At 42.2% G+C, this 20,523-nt stretch overlaps 1 protein-coding gene across 12 annotated transcripts in view; it reads left to right on the top strand.

The window, feature by feature from the left end:
- DOCK7 (dedicator of cytokinesis 7) overlaps nt 1-20,523 on the top strand; it is a 119,601-nt gene that overhangs the window by 96,454 nt on the left and 2,624 nt on the right. For 4 of the 12 annotated variants that reach the window (XM_083447953.1, XM_083447951.1, XM_083447950.1 and 1 more), the window contains 13 exons: nt 2,022-2,118; nt 2,329-2,463; nt 2,727-2,879; nt 3,589-3,747; nt 4,512-4,612; nt 4,703-4,895; nt 5,604-5,747; nt 6,908-7,039; nt 8,803-8,817; nt 16,697-16,831; nt 18,250-18,339; nt 18,893-19,129; nt 19,680-19,823. In XM_083447953.1, coding sequence (XP_083304079.1) covers nt 2,022-2,118; nt 2,329-2,463; nt 2,727-2,879; nt 3,589-3,747; nt 4,512-4,612; nt 4,703-4,895; nt 5,604-5,747; nt 6,908-7,039; nt 8,803-8,817; nt 16,697-16,831; nt 18,250-18,339; nt 18,893-19,129; nt 19,680-19,823 — 1,735 coding nt within the window. The other 8 variants (XM_083447954.1, XM_083447958.1, XM_083447957.1 and 5 more) reach the window with 5 other exon arrangements.

The following is a 20,523-nucleotide window of genomic DNA, read 5'->3' as shown; positions in this document are numbered from 1 at the left end:
TTGACCAATTGAATTACAGTGGTGCCTCGCAAGACGAAATTAATTCGTTCCGCGAGTCTCTTCGTCTAGCGGTTTCTTCGTCTTGCGAAGCAACCCTATTAGCGGCTTAGCGGATTAGCGCTATTAGCGGTTTAGCGGCTATTAAAGGCTTAGCGGATTAGCTGCTAAAAGGCGCTTAGCGGCTTAGAAAAAGGGGGTGGGGAGCGAAAAAAAATCTCAAGTCTCGCAAGACATTTTCGTCTTGCGAAGCAAGCCCATAGGGAAATTCGTCCTGCGAAGCGCATCGAAAAACGGAAAACCCTTTCGTCTAGCGGGTTTTCCGTCTTGCGAGGCATTCGTCTTGCGGGGCACCACTGTATTATTATTAGTTTATTATCATTCCCTGCCCATTTGGCTGGGTTGCCCCAGCCACTCTGGCCAGCTTCCAACACATACTTCAGTGGAAGTCAAGTGGAATAATTAGGACTAAATTCCACTTTTCCAACAATGTGCCAGTAAAAATGATGTTGCTCAGTCTGTTGCTAGCAGTGCATATTGCCTGCTGCAGATTGGTGCATACAGTAGCATGTACTGCTACCTTTTATGACAGATCATTGCCGGCTTTTGGGAAGCATGTATGGTGCATTATAGCACAGCAGGACATCAGCAGGACGTTTCATACATCACATAGACATTTCCACTGGTACCTACTACCTAGTAATGTTCGCCAGAAATTTATTCTCTTAGCGCCACCATGTGTTCACATCATAAAGTGCCATGCTGTCTTCACTGATGTAAAGATGAATAAAAAGATACTCATTTTCTTCAGTGTAGCCCTAGTTTCCCTTACCAAACTGTGTTTCTGCAGCACACTTTGTAATTTTAATCCTTTGGCTTTCATGAAGAAACAGTGGGCACCATTAACAGGGAAAGGCCCCATAACTTTATGAAAGCGAGGATATATACAAATCGTGTTAGTTAGGATTCAAATAACTACTTCAGGTGTGCCAACTCAGACATGTCCAGGAGGAGCCATAGATCAGTGATAGTGCACATATTTTTCATGAAAGAAAAATCTCTTGGTTTCTCAAGAGAAGAGGGCTTCCTGAGACCTTGTCTCAGTTTGTCCATCCAGTGGGCTATTTTTCTTTGAAGAGCTGCCCCATTCCACATCACAAAATGCTGTTGAAAGTCTCTTCTGTTTTAAGTAGGCTTTTGCCTGTTAGCACAGTAGGGACCCAAGCAACCTTCTGAATAGAAGTGGTTGAATAAGATTTGGAAGACCATAATTTCCTACAAACTTAGCAAGTGCAACAGTCCCACTGAATTTTTTTAACAGTGCAGTGGTTTCAGTTTATCTTCAAGCTTCTCATCAGATTCCTATAAAATACAAACACACACACACACACACACACACACACACTATCAGCTGTTAAAGTAACATCTCCTTAAGCAAGTGATGAGGAACCTGTGGTCCTTTGTATGTCAGTGGATCCCAACTCCCATAGGATCCAGCCACTGTGGTCAACAGTTAGGGATGATGGGAGTTGTAGTCCAACAACATTGGGAGTGCCATGGGTCCCCCACTGCTGTTTTTCTCTCACTGTACTCCCAAGCTTATCACGAACATGCTAATGTGGTTTTCTTTTTCTCTATCTTTTATTACTCTGCTCCTCATTTTGTTGCAAGCATTATTAGCTTTATTTCATCTTAAAGTTCTTATATCATGTAAGCCATTGGTCCATCCAGCCCAGTAATATCTGCTATGATTGGCGGTGGATCTCTGAGATCACAGGCAGAGGCCCTTGACCATTGGCCATGTTGCCTGGGCTCTGATAGGCGCTGGAGTCTGATAACATCTGGAGGGCCAGAGATTCCCCATCCCTGCTTTTGTATTGAGCCTATTTTTGGTGGTTCCTGCTGCTAAAGTGTTCTGTTAGAGCATGGTGATTATCTGATAAGCAATCTTATTTTTCCAGCTGCAACAAAAAGTTTCTTTTCCTCGCTTCTCCAAAGAAAATTTATTTTTAATGCTTTTTTAGATCACGGGCTGAGATAGAACATGAGGCTCTTATCGATGGCAACTTGGCAACGGAAGCAAATCTGATCATTTTGGATACTTTGGAGATAGTAGTCCAGGTGAGGATGATAAAGGCCATTTTACAACCTTCCCGGTGCTCTGAATGCCTGAAGAAGGGATAGTGAGCAAGACTAGCAATGCCCCCTATAGAAAGTGTATTCTGAAGTGGCCATTCGCTCTCCATTGCACATGTTCCCTTTGCTGTGACCTCTGTCTGCAACAGCCCTAAAGCTGACTTCTTCTCTTTTTTCCATTGTCTTTGGTTACAGACGGTCTCCGTGACCGAGTCCAAGGAAAGCATTCTTGGCGGAGTGCTGAAGGTTCTTTTACACAGCATGGCTTGCAACCAGAGCGCTCTTTACCTGCAGCATTGCTTTGCTACGCAGAGGGCCTTGGTGTCAAAGGTGAGTGTCCTGAGGATGGGAGGGCAGCATGGAGCTACAATTTCACTTCAGTATTCAACTTGTTTTCTGATTTGGAAAGTGTTGGACCTCCACAGTGGTTTCCGGCAAACTGCGGCTGATGATGGCCTCCTTTACTGGCAGCGGGCGCGCAACTGGGTCAAGTTGAGCCCACGATGATTGTGGTGCAATTAATTCAACATTGTGTTGGTGTTTAGGGTGCAGCCACGACTGCTGAATGCTTGTCTCTCGCGCTGTCCTTCTAGTTCCCAGAACTGCTTTTTGAAGAGGAGACGGAGCAGTGTGCTGACTTATGCCTCCGACTCCTGCGCCACTGTAGCAGTAGCATCGGCACCATACGCTCGCATGCCAGTGCCTCCCTGTACCTCCTCATGAGGCAGAACTTTGAGATTGGGAATGTAAGTATAGCATGGGGCATCAAAGCCCTTTTGCAGCCAAAGGGCCACATTTTATTCTGGACAGCATTTTGAGGGCCGCATGCCAATGGTGGGCAGGGCAAGAGGGAAAAGTGGGTGGAGCAACAAATCTAAATTTTAGATTTGTACAGTAGGCTAGCTTTTGCACACAATTGCACACCCCTTTCTGTCCTCCATCCAGACACAAGGACACATTCCATCCAAGCCAAAATACAAAGAGGGTGATGCAGGGCCAGTGAGGGCCGGGGGGGGGGGATTACAGAGGACCAAATAGAGAGGGCTGGAGGGCCTCACTGAGGCCTCTGGCCTGAAGATACCCACCCCTGGTATAGTGTTTCTGTAAGCATGGGGTGCAATGCCTATTCAGATTGGTGCAAGAGAGGACAAGTGAGGAGCACTGATTTTTTGAGGGTCATATATTATAAATGGGAATAGTCACACACAGACCAAAAGGCTTGTGTCGTCTTTAAAGGAGAACACTTTAATCTGGAGTTAAACAACTCAGCTATAAATTAATCATATGGATGGATGGATGGATGGATGGATGGATGGATGGAGTTCTGGCCAGACCCCTTCAGGAAAATCAAACGTGTTTGCTGTACTTTTTGGTTTGGGACTGCAATGCCTATTAAGCTGGTGTTGTCACCTGACGTTATTGGCGCAGTAACAATTTTTTGTTTGTTTGTTTCAGAACTTTGCGAGAGTGAAAATGCAGGTGACCATGTCACTCTCATCTTTAGTAGGAACATCTCAGAATTTTAATGAGGAGTTTCTGAGACGTTCTCTGAAAACCATTTTGACCTATGCTGAAGAGGACCTGGAACTAAGGGAAACAACGTTCCCTGATCAGGTTAGGAGGAATAGTACTTGACATAGATAAGTATGGGTTGTTTTATTTCCTTAAGACCCACAATTTTCAGCTTACTTGCTTTTAGACTCAGTAGGATGTTGATCCATATTGGAATTCCTGATGATGCAAAACCTGAATGTGAACATGGAGTGATACATGAAAATGTAATCAGATGGGGGGGGGCTTCAGGTCCCATAATCCTTGACCAATGGATGTGCTGACTGGGGCTGATGGGAGTTGAAGTCCAGCAACATCTGTGGGGCATCAGATTGGATAGCCCTAGTTTGTTTTTGTTTTTTCTGGTGAGGGTTTCTTTTGTATTTGTGTTGTGCTCTGCATCACTCTGAAATCCAATCTGATGGAAGTTGGTCTAAAAATGTCTCACATAAAATAAAATAACAATAGATAATTGTGTTAAGGTTCAAAACCAGACAGATTAAATGGTGAAATGAACAACAACAAAAAATGAAGTCTGACTTGACATTTCTAAGAAACTGCTCATCCACTCAAATAATTCAGTCCAACTTTGCTGGATGAATGAATGAATGAATGAACATAGAATTAACAAATATTGACTGGCGATGAATGCAAAATTTGAAATACTGGAGGGGAACACGATGTCTCCCTGGCAGGATTCGTTTTTTAAAAATAAACAATGGCAAGCGATTTTCACAATTGAATTCCTGTCAGACAAATTCGAAGTAACCAACAAATCCTTGTTTTGCACAGAGTATTTGTTTCAGATACTTTCCCTCCCATTTCAGGTCCAAGATCTTGTGTTCAACCTCCATATGATCCTGTCTGATACAGTTAAGATGAAGGAGCACCAAGAAGACCCAGAGATGCTTGTGGACTTGATGTACAGGTACAGTTTTACTGGATATTTTGCCGTCTTAAGAAAATGTGAGTAAGTAAACATACACTGATATGACTCTCCTGGGTTTTTGAAAACTAGAATTGCCAAGGGATACCAGAATTCCCCAGACCTACGACTCACCTGGCTACAGAACATGGCTGGGAAACACTCAGAGAGAAGCAATCATGCAGAATCTGCACAGTGTTTGGTCCACTCTGCAGGACTCGTTGCTGAATACTTGAGCATGCTTGAGGATCGGAAATATCTCCCCGTAGGATGCGTTACATTTCAGGTAATGCTCTTTGTTTACAAAACCGCAAAGCTGGGCTTCTTGCCTTTCCACAAAGCAATGATGTAAGCCCCCCAGAAAACATAGCATTGTCTATATTAAAAGAACATTTCCCAAAAATTCATGTGATATAATTGCATTGCTCCACTTTGGCTGCTGGTACAATACATTGAAGACACATTAGCTAAAAGCTCTTTCTATTATTAATTCCAGCCATGTACAAAGGAATTTGCCATACTTGTTTACTTGCTGAATAATTCCTAAAGTAGTTTGGTTTCATGTTTCTTCTCAAAGAGGATGGGTCATTGGTACAGTGGCTTCCCCCCCCCCCCCCCAAAAAGAACATCTTGTGGGTAAACCTGTATTTCAAATTAACATTCTGTAGAGCAAAAACTAAAGTTTAATTGCATGTTACTATGTTCTCGAAGCTACAAATATGAATTTGACCAAACTGCGGGAGGCAGTGGAAGACAGGAGTGCCTGGCATGCTCTGGTCCATGGGGGTCACGAAGAGTTGGACATGACTAAACAACTAAAAAACAACAACATGTTCCATTAGAGTAGGACTTCGGCAGAATGGAAGCTACTTTGGTTTCAGACTTTGCAGCAGAGCATTGCCTGAACCTGGTGATGAATGAATTTTAAATAGTTTTTTTCCCCAGTGTCTCTGGAACTGGAACTGCTGAAAGTAAACATTATATATTTCCTCAGAACATCTCCTCAAACGTCTTGGAAGAATCTGCAGTTTCTGATGATGTCGTATCGCCAGATGAAGAAGGAATATGCTCTGGAAAGTATTTTACTGAAGCAGGTCTGGTTGGATTGCTGGAGCAAGCTGCAGCCTCTTTCTCCATGGTAGAAGAGTTTAATACATGTATTTAGTACAGTACTCCCTTATGGTTGCATAGTATATACAATCAGTGTCCTGCATTGGGGTGGGGAACCACAGGCCTGAGGGCCAAATGCAGGCCTCTGGATTATCCCCAGGCCACACCCCTTCTCATAACATGGCCCCTCCCCCTGGACCCCACCTCTCACCTGCTCGGCATTCTTCTCAAGTGTTCTTGAGCTGCGATAAAGCCTCTTGTTTGTTTGAATGGAGAGAGAGGGAGGGATGTGGACATAGAAACCTCTGGCTTGAATACAGCCTAGCATACACAAGTGAGAATCACATCAGTTGTTTCGCCCACTTTTGCCTCTGGCCACACTCACAGCTGGAATGGGGAATTTCCAGGTGGGAATGCAGGCCAGAAAATAGTTCCCCACCCCTGATCTGCATGTAAGTAAATACTGGGTGCAACTCAAATGCACAATGAAAAGTATAGAAGCTTCAGTATTTGCATTTCAGCTGCTCAGCTGCACTGAATTCAGTCGTTTAAGTGGCAGCAGCATTGACTCAAGTTGCTTGCGAACCAGCCCACGTATTTTGTGCCATTGGGATCATGGCTAAGCTGGTTCTCCAACATGCTGTGCTAAATCAGGATCCAACTGGAATGTGCATTCAGAAGTTGCTATGAAACCTTGTTCAGCACTACAGTTCCTCAAATTTCTGTGTCATCAAGGTTGGCCTTGACCATGTAGTGTTAGGAAGCTTCTGTCTGTGGATTGGAACACAGTTTTATATAATCTTTAAAAAGGCTCTCATTCCATGGGCTGAAGCAAACATGCTGGCATCCCAGCACAGCTGCTACATAAGCAGTTAGCTGCTTCCTTCACACATGGACCAGCACATGAGCTGGGAGTCTTAAATCAGTATTCATCAAGTTTAAATTGGCCTTTGATGCATGGAGTCTTGCAAACTTTAGGCAAAATGTACATTTGCACAGGTCTGACACACGACTGATACTTATATCATGCATTACTTATTCCATCTCAGTAACCAAATAATCCCAAGCAAGTGTTTTAATTTCATTATTGTAATATAAGCATTTTAATAACATATTGTACTCAGGCTGTTGCATGTCTGTTTTTTTGATGGATCGATAAAACCGCCTGACATGGACACTGTTTTGTAGGCTGGCATGTATGAAGCAGTCAACGAGGTTTACAAAATCCTCATTCCAATTCATGAAGCTAACAGAGATGCCAAGAAGCTTGCCACAATTCACGGTAAACTCCAGGAAGCATTCACCAAAATAGTTCATCAGGTAATGACTTAGGCTCTTGCTTGTAGTGTGGAGATCCTTAAAAGTATTTGTGTCATTTTCCCTTCAAGTTACATTGAAACCTCAATGGCAGTTGTTTTCCAGGTCATCAAAGCATTCAAAATATGGAGACCTTGTGGACAATATTGCAAAGTGTAAAAAGTCAGCAAAACTAGGCAAAGAGAGCAATCAGATAAGTCCTAATTTTTCCAGAGCCATTCACCTAAGTCAGGTTACTCTAATGTAGTGTACTGCAAATTCATTCCTTGCTTGTGTTTTCCAGGCTAGAGACTGACTTCACAACATGTGAAAGTGTAGTTAAGGTGTTTTCATACTGCAATCCTGTTTACTCCCATTAGTGACTTAGCTGTAAGTAAGCAGGTATAATATTGCAGCCCAAAGCTATACATTAGCTCGACAGCCCAGGGATTTAATTTTACTCTTTTGCATTTTGAGCTACCTTTTTGGCAGGTATCTCTTTTTTGGTGCTGCAACATCTCTCTGCTTGTGAAAACTGTGACCTGCATTGTAGAGGCTGCGTAGTAATGAATGACTCTACTTTTGGGTGTGGAGAAGTGGGCTGGAAGTGTCACTGACAGATGGCTCCATGGGCCAAGAGAAGAGCCCAGTGGAGGCATTAAAGCTCCCGTGTTCATCAGCAAGGGAAGAAGAAGTGAGGCTGCTGCAAGCAGCCCTCTCCCATCTCACACACTCCAGTCTGTGCCCTGCCATGTTGTCGGCATCTACAGCACGAATGTTGGGGTGGGATGGAGTTCTCGCATGTATAGTTATAGAGACGAAGGACCCCTCTCTGCAGACATTCATGCAGCACACGTGGCTACCAAGAGGAGAGCATGTAACTCAATGCGGTCCTGCTTCTTCCATGTTGATGAATGCAACAGCTAAATTTTCTATGGTATGTGGGGGCCAAAACAAGGGCAAGTTGGCACCACAGCAGCTGGGATCAGATTAGACTCTAAGCAAAACTTAAGGCACATTCCCAGGCAGTTCAGGCTAACGGCAGCTGAATTTAACCATGGTTAATTAACATGAAAGCTAATGTTAAGCATGCCCCCTTAAGCATTTGAAACCAGGATTTGAAGCTGAACAGTGGGTGCCTGGGCACAAAATTGCAGCCAGCTGTTGTCCATATACTGATAAATGAGGGCATTTGCATCTGTGCAGGGCCTCCGGAGGCTCTGCTAGATTGAGGCTATTATTTTCCATTTTGGTTACATTTTTACTTCCTGAATTTAGCAGGGAGATACTGTTTGGACAGCTGGTTGTGCCATATGATTATTTTTAACTGGAGCTCAAGCACAAATGAAGAATGGTTTGCATTTTGCTTTACGGATATAAACAACAATGACACAAAATGAGTACTGCCATTCATTACTTGGGAACTGCAATTGTATTCCACAGCATGCCGTTCAGCGCTCAAAAACTGAATTCCTCCAGCAGGACTAACCTGGGTTTCAGTAGCTGAACTTCAGGCTGGAATGGTGAATGCAATGTAATAATTTCCGATTGCCAGAGGATTTGCATTTACATTCGATTTCCAGCGCCCGATAATGGAGTTTCTTCATACTTAATATTCTGGGCTATGAAACAAAAGGCTAACTTAAATGTGTGGCAGCTAAGCCATTTCAAGTGCATAGCACCTTATTGTTGATGGTTGTGTTTTGGCCTTTGAAAAGGAGCTGGTCTTGTTCCTGTGACATACCTTTTTGTTTTTTGTTTTTTTTGTTTTACTTTTTATTACACAGAGTACTGGCTGGGAGGTAGGTAATGTTTTAGTTAGTAAAGAACACTAATAGATTGGTCTGATGATGACTCCTGCCCATGCTTTGCCCACATGTGCTAGCTGTGGGTATTTCTGTTGCTGTCTGCTATTGACCTGAATTAATTAACCAAAGAAACATCAGTAAAACTGTTGTGGTCATTTTAGACAATTTAGGTAGTGCATGAATGCATTTGTATTATGACACTAATGAGGTTCTTTGGTGAATGAGCCACTTTTTACCATCACTAGTTTGTTATTTTTGTATTCCATTTCTCATCAATATTGACACAGAATACCATTTCTTCCTACCATATTTTCACCCCCCAACACAGGGGTCGATTTAAGTTCTAATGCTCAAAGACCTTGAATGCAAAAAACTGTTTCCCGTTAGAAAGACGTTCACTCGTATCCTAACGTATAACTGTAGTATTAATACTCTTCTGCTACATTAAGCTCTGAGCAAGAGTGAAATGAACTTGAGTTTAGTCCCAGCTCTCAAATCTCTTAAGAATTAGGTCATGGGCTTCAACTTGGTGCCAAGATAGAGTCCTTTGTTTTGATTCTGAGATGTACAAAATTCAAATTCCTCTGCAGCAGTTCAGTGACCTAATACAGCTGATTCTGATATATGTCTGGACCCAAACCATGAAAATAATCCTTGAAGATCTTGTGGGAGATACAATCCACCAACCTTGCCCTGGCTTGTATAAGAATGCCAGTTTCATCATCCCATGGACTGGGGGAGGGTTTACAGAGAATTATATGAAATAGAGACTCTGCCTCAGCCTTTGTTTTGCTGAAAAGATTTCCTAAGATTCATGAAGCAAGCTTAGAGGTTGTACAGTTCCCTTGCTTCCTGGACTGTGCACTACCTCCCGAAAGCTTAGAATTCTGCCTTTGAGATTTGTGGTTAGTGCCCAGACTTTGACAAAAAGCAGAAAGACCCCTTTTGTGTTATTTGATTAGCTGTTTGGAAGTTACTGATATGGTTCTAATATGGCCCATCATACTGAGCAAATTTCCAGCCCAACTGCCTTTTAGATGATCGTGCCCCTTAAAGACTTGCACATTTATTTTTCAGACATCTCAAGATTCTTGGTTCTTTTTGCTGCAACGGCCTAAGATGGCTATCTGTCGGGAAATAGTTATAATGGAAAATACTGCAACAAATATCCAAGACTATAAATAGATAAGTTTGAACGCAGACACCTTCATTTTTTGTCACAGGACAGGCACATTCTAGAGAGTGGCATGGTTTGCACATAACACTAAGACATGGTTTAAATAAATCATGGTTTAATTTTCTCGCCTGAACCCCGCCCAGCAGCTTAATCATGGTTTATTAACCACAAGCAAATTATGCTAATAAGCCATGGTGTGCTTTTTGTTTAGAAACCCCGGCTTATGTTAACCATGTCATAAAGCTCAGTGTGAACTCATCCAAAATCAGATTCCGGTTGAAATAATTGGTGGTACAGGGCACTTAAGTATGTAAGCCCTTCTGATTTCAGTGGGACTCGAGTACCTCTAATTTCCTTACAGTTGTGTCTAAAATGTACCAATCAAACCTCCATCCTCATTTAAAAACAATAGGAGTGTCTCCAAATAAATATCTTTTATATACACCAATGCAGACCAATTTTGTAAGGAATTTTAAGAATTTGGTACGTAGCTGAAATATGTGTGTTTTGCATTCTCTTGTTGTTGTTAGTAAATATGTGAATAGTTTTTGGATTCCACCTCCCCAAAAGCTGTACAAGTTCTGATTTCTGCTTCTGATTTTCTCTGACTATGTTGCTCTGTCAGATAAGAGTCCTGCTCTCTTGTTTAGAGCTTTGGTTCAGAAGAGCAATTACAGACAAGTCAAAGCATCATCAAGGCATGTAATATCAAGAGTGCTAATTCCATGACTCGCCATCTGCAACGAGAGGCTTGGGGACCCCAAATCAGTTTTGGAGCTGGTGTGCTTTTTTGTACCACCTGGGAGCTGGCCCAAGCACGTGCAGACTTTTACAATGCCCACTTTAACCGAAAGGCAAAGTTCATGTCACACAGACTCTCCATTTAGCTCAAGCGCTTGCTTGAAGTGGCACCCATACAGTTTGGTTGCTTCCGTCAACTGCACCATGATTCACCTCCCCCCGAAGGGTTTCCCTGGTGGTGTTAAAATTGGCACAAAACCACAGCAAAAAGCAGTTTGTGGCTGTTCCATTAATGGGACAACAGCCTGCGAGCATCTTTTCTGATCAATGTGTGTGATGCTAAATCGACCCCTGAAGTATATCCTGTCATCAGTTACAATTTTAACATTATTCAGTAATGTTCTATTGCATGGTAAAACACACCCATGGTTTATGTTCTTGTCCACTGCTTTGCACTTGAACTTTCCTCTTGCTGGACATTTTCCTTCTGTGTGGCCTTTTAATACCCATTGCATGTTATTTACCCAGTTCCAGTTTTTAAAATACTTTTTTTGTTTTGTTTATTTGCTGCCAAATGCTGCTTATTTGTTTTGGATTTTCCCTAATCAAAATACTTTCTGTTTTCTCCTCTATTGCCCTGGTTGCTGATCCTCCTCCCCACTTTTACTATTGTCTGTTGTGGTAAGTTCCTACTAAGTTGTTGGTGTTTTGTTTTTTTTTAAACTCCCATGGCATCCCCCAATAATTTCATTTTACCAATGACTTATGCCAGCTCAGGGGTTTATGAAACGCCACACAAATCAATCCCAATTAGGTTTGTACGGAAAAAACTTCCCAGCTAACTCCTAAAGTTAAATGTTCGTGGAGGAGTGGTTTTTCCTCATGGAAAGGGGGTTGAACTTAAGTAGGCCTTTTGGCTTCTTCAACTCTGATGTTACAAATTCAAATGCCAGGTTAGCCATTTCACTGCAATGAAAAATGTGGCATTATTGACTCTGATCAGACGGCCTTGGGCATATTTGCACTTCCCTGTGGATAACAGCAGGGCCAAATTTGGCAACAATTTTTGTTGTTTTTGGCTAAGTAAATCCAGTTGGCAAAGGTTTTGGTTCATGTGCAGAAGGAGCCTCTTAAAACTTTGTACCCAACAGATATTTACCATGCATAACAACATATTATGAACCCTTCATAAGTCATGACGGCTGTTATACCTGCTCTGCCAGTTCTGTAATGACTCTACAGTGTTCACCTTCATTCTCTTTGCCTACCAAGGAGCTATTATTTTTTCTCAAAATAATAGATTTAAATGCTTTATAATAACTTCCTTTCTCATAACTGCATTTTAGCACCTCTCAGAAACAAAGACCATGGAGTTTTAATTTGTTTTGTTTGCTTGAAAGCAAGGGTTTTGATTTCTGTGAAAACCTTTGGGCAAAATTATAGAGCCTTCATGTATTCAGAACACACTTGGAACAATAACATGATGACATATGATGTTATTGATGTCCCCATCTTTTGCCTGTTGTTTATGGAACTTTGTGCTTTGGTTCTTGTGTTGCACACATTCCAGCATGCTCTGGGTTGACATTTCCCCAAAATCTTCCTAGGCATTGATTCATCAACACCCCCCCCCCATTCCCCTCCCCACAAATTAATGGAAGCTAAATGGAAAGAACCTTCGTTATAAACACCACCTCCTAATTTGTCTTAGGTGACCATTGTTAAAGCTTAGAATGATGCTTATTTATTTGAAACTCCAGTCATAATAGTACTTTTGATTCATTATGTAAGTTTCCTTAAGTGTCTCATGATGTTGCCAAGATTATTAATGGAAGTTAGAGCAATTAGCAGACAATGCTGCCCAAGCCAAACAGCTTACCTTTCCTACTACACAAATCAAGGAGAACCCTAAAGTTTGTGGCGTATGTGGAGGGGGAGCCTCCAGGAGAGCAAGTTGGGTTCTCTAAAAGCCTAGAGAGAGTTGCAGAGATTTAGAAGGTGCCTGCTCATGTGTGGACAAGCACTGTCAGCCATAAAATTACCTGTTGTCCTTCAGTCCTTTTTATCAAGTTCATTGTCGCTTTTATGGAACATTGCATACTTTACACTTTCCTACAAGGTTCTTATGATGCACATAATTCATAAGTGAATTATGCACGTGTTGTCTATTTTGCCACATGTTGTGTGTGTTCAGAAGCAGCTGTGATTCCCACTGCATGTGCCAAGCCAAGTATGTGTGTTTTCTGCCAATGGCGGTCAGTGTACATGCCTTTCCCCCGCAAATGGAAGCAATATCACTGTCCGAGAAACATCATGTACACAGTGGCCCTGAGTGACTTCTAATGCTTTGGATTGTCATTGGGAATAACAGTAAATGGATTTATGTGGATGAAAGCCATAAGGTACAAGTGTTCAGAGAGAGAGAAGAGTGTTCCACAGTTGTAGGATACACATATAATTATGAATATAAGCTTAAATGCAACCCAGGCGTTTAACTTAGAGATGACATCCGAGTGGCTGAAATGCATTTGAGGGTCTTTCTCAATTTTCATGGAACACTTGATACCGTCCACTGGTACAGAGGATATGCTGAGGGATGTCAACTCTGGTAGCTTACTTGAGTCAACCTTGTTTTTATATAGGCCAGTTGGGATTAACACAGACTGAAGTTGTCTGTGCTACTATTCCAAGATGGGGGAAATTAATCTGTAGTCTTCCCAACACTGACTCCCTGCCCATTCTGCAACTTCTACTTTTTCCTTAGGGTCGTGTAAGTAGTCCGTTAGCTGTTTCCACCTCCCTTGGCAGTTCATGGGCCTGCTCCAGTTTCTGTCCTGGGTATTGACCAATCTAGTTAACTATCAGAATCTTTGTTTATGGCCACAGCAGATTACCTGTCATTGAAGAGCAATGTCACATGAGAGGTTGGCGTTATTGCAAAAGTAGGCAGGTGTTCGCAGGACTGCTCTTCAGTAGTCCAGGCTAGGCAGTCAGAGAATGGTAAGGGGTGGTGACTTCTCATCTTCTCAGGACCTTTTCTATAAGGTCCAGTAGCATTTTACTCTGTCATCCTATTCTGCTGGATGTATGGGGCAACATCGTGAAAATGGAGTGTCCTGATGGCATTATTTATTTCTCTCTCTAATCAACCTGGGTCCTAAAATTCTGGTTTGGCAGTGTCTGTCCAGGATATAGGGAGGGATGTGGAGAAGGTGTTTGAAGCTGAATCCAGAAAAGACTGAGTTGATTGGTAGGCCCTATGATCTGGGAGGGTCAGAAATATCTTCTATTAATCATTTTGGCTTCCTAAAGCCAGTAAGGTGTAGTGGTTAGAGTGTCAGACTAGGACCTGGAAGACCAGGTTTAAATCCCCGCTTAGCCATGAAGCTCACTGGGTGACTCTGGGCCATTCTCTGCCTTTTAGCCTGGAGCTCCTTGGGGGGGAAAGTGGCATATAAATGCAATACATAAAGTCTGCAGACTTTTGCTGGACTGGTGGACCCAAAGAGTACGGTGGTACCTTGGTTCTTGAACTTAATCTGTTCCGGGAGCCTGTTTGACTCCTGAAACCATTCGAAAACCAAGGTGCAGGTTCCAATTGGCTGCAGGAGCTTCCTGCACTCAAGCAGAAGCCACGTCGGATGTTCGGCTTCCGAAAAACATTCACAAACTGGAACACTTCCGGGTTTGCGGCGTTCGGAGGCCAATTTGTTTGGCAACTAAACCATTCGGGAACCAAGCTTCCACTGTGCTTGATAACTCCATTTAGAGAAGGTGCACTTTTTTCTCAGGTTACAAACTAACAACCACAAGAAATGTCTTTGTGCTCTCCAAGTTTGACTGTAGTAATAATGCACACTACCTGAGGATTCATCGTCACCTGGGAATGTTGAAGTTGAGGATTACTACCACTTGAAAGGAATGGGCTGCTGTTGCTCCCAGGCCTACACCAACATTTTGATATTTCAGTAACAATTAGAGATGCAGATTATGACTTACGAGGCCCTAAAGAGTTTTATCCTTGTATGTTCTTAGAGGTTTCGTTTCTCTTTTGTGTGCCCATCCTGACCGTTAACATAGGTGGACAATTTCTTCTTGCATGGTCTCCCTGGATGACGTTTCCCCCAGGCCCCAGAGTATTATCCCAAATCGCTGTCCATCCTTTCTGTTCAAGCTAGAATTGAAAGCTAGTGAGGGAGGCTTTGTTTATCTATTTTAATCCTCTTCTTTTTTCCTGTTAAGCATCTTTTGAAACGTGTTACTGGCCCAGAGACACCAAGGATAGGGTGGGATGCAAAGTTCAACAGCTAGTGCATCACATTGCTCCTTTTTTTATATAATTCTGAGTGCTGCAGCATAACTGTGCCATGAGAGTAAAGGTGAACATTTGGAGTACTTTTCTCAGCTTATATTTGTGACTATGTGCATGCAGTGTGAATTCTTTCAGTTGTGACTTGGTGGAAAGAAACTGCAGATTTGGTGGCTTCCATTTCAAACAATTTGCTGCTCTCTTATCTTTCAGTTTACATTTTTGCCTTCCACATAAGTGTGCACCACCTCCCAGTTTTATTGCTACAAGTGTTGGGTGTGTTAAGACGGCTCAGTTTACCACTGAGCCAAATGGAAGCAGCTGCTTGGAATCGTAATATAGGAGCATCTGTATATGCCAGAAGAATGCAGTTTAGCACTATGGTTCACCCCAGAAATTATGTGCTCAAAACAACTTGTCTGTTTTGAATTGCTGCGAAGTCACTTCCCCTACTATAGAGGGGGTGTGAATAGGTGGAGAGTTGACACACGACTCTGCATCTCAAAGACTCCCAAAACAAAAGTGGGAGAGGAACCTGGGAGGCTTTCCTAGCAGAAAGGATGGATTGGCATTCGAAAATTTGTGAATTGTCAGAGTGATCCATACAATTGCATGGAGATGCGATACCGGGTCTCCTTTCCAGTTTTTGTTCTGCAAATTGTACCACTGGAAAAACAAGAGATCCCAGTGGCACTAACATTTTACGGCAGCATGCGCAATATGTTCTCATGGACTGTGGCTACAGGAAAGTTTAGTGGTTGCCGCCTGATCCTGCTTTCATCTCTATTAGAGAACAGAATACAACATACGGCAGTCTAGTTTCCATAGCACTAATCACACTGATGCCGTCACATATAGAAGAAACCACAAGAGGGCATGATGTGGTGACAATATAATGCTATACCACTGTACAGTCTCTCACAGCCCACACACCAAATGCAGGGGAAAGTTATTCCAACCAAGGCACCATCTCCGCCCCTTAAACCCATTTTATTCCCATTTTCTTAAATGATGAGCTGCAAAGAACAAATTAGATAACACCAATTATTCCCCACATTTATTATTTCAGCATTCTGCTCTAATGATGACATAGTCCATGCCATATTTTAGGCCACAGTCCCAGAGAACGGAAGCATGCAAGTAAACTGTGAAGTCCAGCAAGAATCCCTAATGATTCTTGAGTGATCCAGACCCGCAAGGTGTTGGAAATTTGGCTTGGTCCAAACTCAGAGTGACACCAACCTAACCAGTGGTAAATCTGTGCTGCTCCACCAGTGTCAAGAAAGCAAATAGCCACGACAGTGTTCCTTTCTGTAAGGTTGCTTTCTTGACTATTGCCAGCATTGCTTTCTAAACCTGTTAGGCTAGCTAAAGTGGTCCCGTTCTTATGCCGAGCTACTGATTTTTATCCCATTGCATGATTGAGGCTAGCTTTCCCATAAATCTCGTAAGTGTATGGTTTAAATTTTAGTGTGCCCCTCCTTTTTTTTTTTTTTTTTTGCTGTAACTGGTTTACAGTTCTCTTTAGTCCTACTTGTTGGTTTGTTTGTTCCTGCATGGCATTGTGTTCAAAGGGAGTGTTAAAAGCAATGGAAAGATGTGAAGGGGCTTTTGTATTGAAATGCTATTCGTCTTTCTGCACCTAGGATGGTAAGCGGATGTTTGGTACATACTTCCGTGTTGGTTTTTATGGGACTAAATTTGGAGACCTCGATGAACAAGAGTTCGTTTACAAGGAACCGGCCATAACAAAATTGGCTGAAATTTCTCATCGGTTAGAGGTGAGATGGTCTCAGCAAGTCTTAAAATACAATCCTGTCGTTACATGGGCTTTCAGGGAGCTCCCAGTATGTTTCCAAATGCAATTCAAAGTGTTGGTGCTGACCTTTAAAGCTCTCGGCCCTGTATTCCTGAAGGAGCATCTCCAGACCCTGAAGTCTAGCTCCGAGGGTCTTCTGGCGGTTCCCTCATCGTGAGAATTGAGGTTACAGGGAACCAGGCAGAGGGCCTTCTTGGTAGTGGCCCCTTCCCTGTGGAATGCCTTCCCGTCAGATGTCAAATAAGTAAATAATTACACTATGAAGGCAGCCCTGTATCAGGAAACCTTTTATGTTTGATGTCTTAATGTGTTGGAGGGCTGGCCAAAGTGGCTGGGGCAACCCAGTTAGATGGGTGGGGTATAAGTAATAAATAATTGTATTTGTAATTATAAAAAGAGTCAAGTTCAGGAATTACTTTATTCCCTCCCTCTGCAAAAAAACAAACAAACACAAAAAACAACAACCTGTATTCACCTGACCTGTGGTCCTGTCCACATAAGCTGTAGCATTCACATATGCAAGACAGCCATGAATAGGATTGTTGCTCAGTGCATGGGTGAAAAGGACCTTTCAGGCCAAGTAATTTCCAATCGTTCACAAAGAGCAATCAAAGAAAGGAGCCCTGTTTACTTTACTTTTTAAACCTCCACAAGGTAAATGTAGGCTCAGGTTTATTCTTGTACCAAGATTAGCCCAGTTCTGAGCCATGGGGTTGCATTCAGACAACCATACCTTGGCTTAATAAGCTGAGATGTGAATGAGCCTCATGCACCCACAGACAGCTGCTTCACTTTTTGCTAGTCAGGAAGTTTCAGTTAGCTATAGTTTCCCCTTACAACTGGGAACTGATGTTTTTGAGCTTCCAAACAAGCCAAAATAGAAAGCCTTGGTTTAACATTGGCTTAGGACCCTGGCATGTTTAGGAGTCATTGACTATAGTTTCCCAGCTTGAACTGAGAGTTATATATATAGTTTATTAATTGCAGTTAATTAAGACTAAATCGTTACACTCATGAATGAAAGAACAAAACAGCTGCAGTCGGGGAACAAAGCTCACTCATATCTTGGCTTAGTGTGTGCTTTGGTGTGTAATGTGTGGTCTTTTAAACTTGTTTTGCTTCACATACTGTCCAGCGTATGATAAAATGATGGGATGTTTCCACATTGACAAAATACTTTTAGGCAGACTCCCCCCCCCACGTTATTATTTCCCCCCCCCCCAAAAAAAATAATTGTTCCCCAAAGTTATGCAGGCATAGTCCACACCACAGGCACAGTCCTAACTATTTTTCATGTGATTCTGCTAACATTGTGTGAAACCCTTCCTTTAAAACTTTGCTCCAGATTGTACATTATAATATCTTGCTGATAATTTTCAGGGTTTTTACGGAGAAAGGTTTGGTGAAGATGTTGTCGAAGTAATTAAGGACTCTAACCCTGTCGACAAATGTAAATTAGATGCCAACAAGGTAAGAAGCTAAAAATAAGTATCAAGTTGGACCTTCCTGTATCTGGTGTGAGAAGTGCCCTTGTTCCTGGCTTGTGCATGGCTACATACTATGGTTCCAGAAAATAAATTGAGTGGCTAAAAAGATGCTGCACCAGGGCCATTTATCTCAGGATCTCCCTGACCTTATCCACACGCCTCTCTCAATCTAGATATAGGTATCAGGTAACAGTTTTTAGACAATTCTGGTATAGAATATAATTGATGTATTGTATCACTTCATACTATATTTTCACCAGGGAGACTGAGGCAAGAGTTGTTTGCTTTCACCTACTTTTGTATCTTTGCAACTGGCTCTGGTTCAGAGTGCGGAGGACAAAATGGCAGCAAGCTTGTGCTTTCCACTGGTGTGGGCCTCGTTCTGTCTCTTGGTTAATGCCCCTCGCTGCTCACTCACAAACATAAAAATTCTGCGGCAGGAGCAGCATCATGAGTGAATGAGGGCCATGCGCGGTTGCTAATTGGCTGGTGACTATTCTGCAGTGTATTCCTACTAGTCTGTTTTTCTGCCCCAGGCCTATATACAGATAACTTATGTGGAGCCTTACTTTGACACATACGAAATGAAGGACCGGATAACCTATTTTGACAAAAACTACAACTTGCGGCGATTCATGTACTGTACACCCTTCACGTTGGATGGCAGAGCTCATGGTGAGCTGCATGAGCAGTTCAAGAGGAAGACCATCCTCACGACATCACATGCATTCCCTTACATTAAAACCCGGATTAATGTCATTCACAAGGAGGAGGTGAGCCCTGAACAGTGATGGTAACTGTAAATTTAAGAGGGAGAAATGCCAGAAATAGAGGGGGAATGATTAACATAAAAAAATAATGCGCTCAGTAAAGTTTCAGCTTGCTGATTATTGATTGGCATGTGTTTTAGATGCATTTACAGAGCTGCTTTTACTGCAAAAGCCTGAGAGGAGGAGCTTTTATTTCAGGTGTCAGGTTTTGATACTGATGATTACTATTGCTGGAAAACTACTCTAATTTTTTCAGTAGTACTTTGCATCTAGCAACTGGGAAAAAGAAAAATCAACACACCTGTAGAGCACTGTTGGTTACATTATGGTGCTGATAACACCAAGGTTGCAGGTTCAATCCCCATATGGGACAGCTGCATATTCCTGCATTGCAGGAGGCTGGACTAGATGATCCTCGGTGTCCCTTCCAACTCTACAATTCTATGATTCTCCCTTTCTTTATTTATGAGTCTAAATTAATTTTTCTTGTAATCACAGTGAAAAGAGAAGCCCCTGATGTTCTTCTTAAATTTTCCTGTGTTCGTTTCCTTAGATCATTTTGACACCAATTGAAGTCGCCATTGAGGATATGCAAAAGAAAACCCAAGAGTTGGCTTTTGCAACACATCAAGATCCAGCAGATCCCAAAATGCTCCAGATGGTGCTTCAAGGTTCAGTAGGCACAACGGTAAATCAGGTAAGGATACAGAACTTGTAGGCCCTGTCAGTGTATTGCTCACAAAGGTCCATGAGCACAACCATCAAGACTTGCTTATTTTAAAAAACGTTGTCAAAAATGGGTTCTGACTATATATTGCATATAAACAGTAATAATAGTGTGTGTGTATATATATAACTTGTTTTGTATTGAAGAACTAAGAGGACAGTATTATTGAAGTAATGGCTAACAGAGTATGTGCAAATGCAAGTAATTTGAGTGTGTAGAAGCACATTTGCCGAATTTTACTCTCTGAAGCAAAGTGATTCTGTGAGTTAACAGCAGAAGCAAGAGGTGGACACTTTTGATTGAATGGAACATGTGATGTAATAATCTCCCCTTCCCAGGATAGAACATCTCTAAAAAACGATTCACTTTTTTTTTTAAAGGCAGACATTTCACTGAATAGTAGTACATAATACATGTTTGCTCCGAAGAAAACCCTATTGAGTTCAATGGAACTTATTCCTAGGTAAACATGTATATGTGATACCTAAAAACTAGAGGTCAGTCCCCACCAACAAGTAGGGGTAGGTGTCAGACCGAATCAGTATTTGAATCTTTGCTAAGTTCAACTGCATTGTGTGGAGGGAGCCACAAATATTTCATGAGAGTGTGGTGGGTCCTAATTTGAGATCTGTTTATTTGCAACCTTAGAGCTGTTATAGGCAACATTTGA

This window comes from Podarcis tiliguerta, assembly GCF_965153285.1.
Source record: "Podarcis tiliguerta genome assembly, chromosome: 6".
In the NCBI taxonomy this organism is placed as follows: Eukaryota; Metazoa; Chordata; class Lepidosauria; order Squamata; family Lacertidae; genus Podarcis; species Podarcis tiliguerta.
Note: the sequence above shows the minus strand (reverse complement) of the source record. Positions and strands in the feature narration are given on the sequence as shown.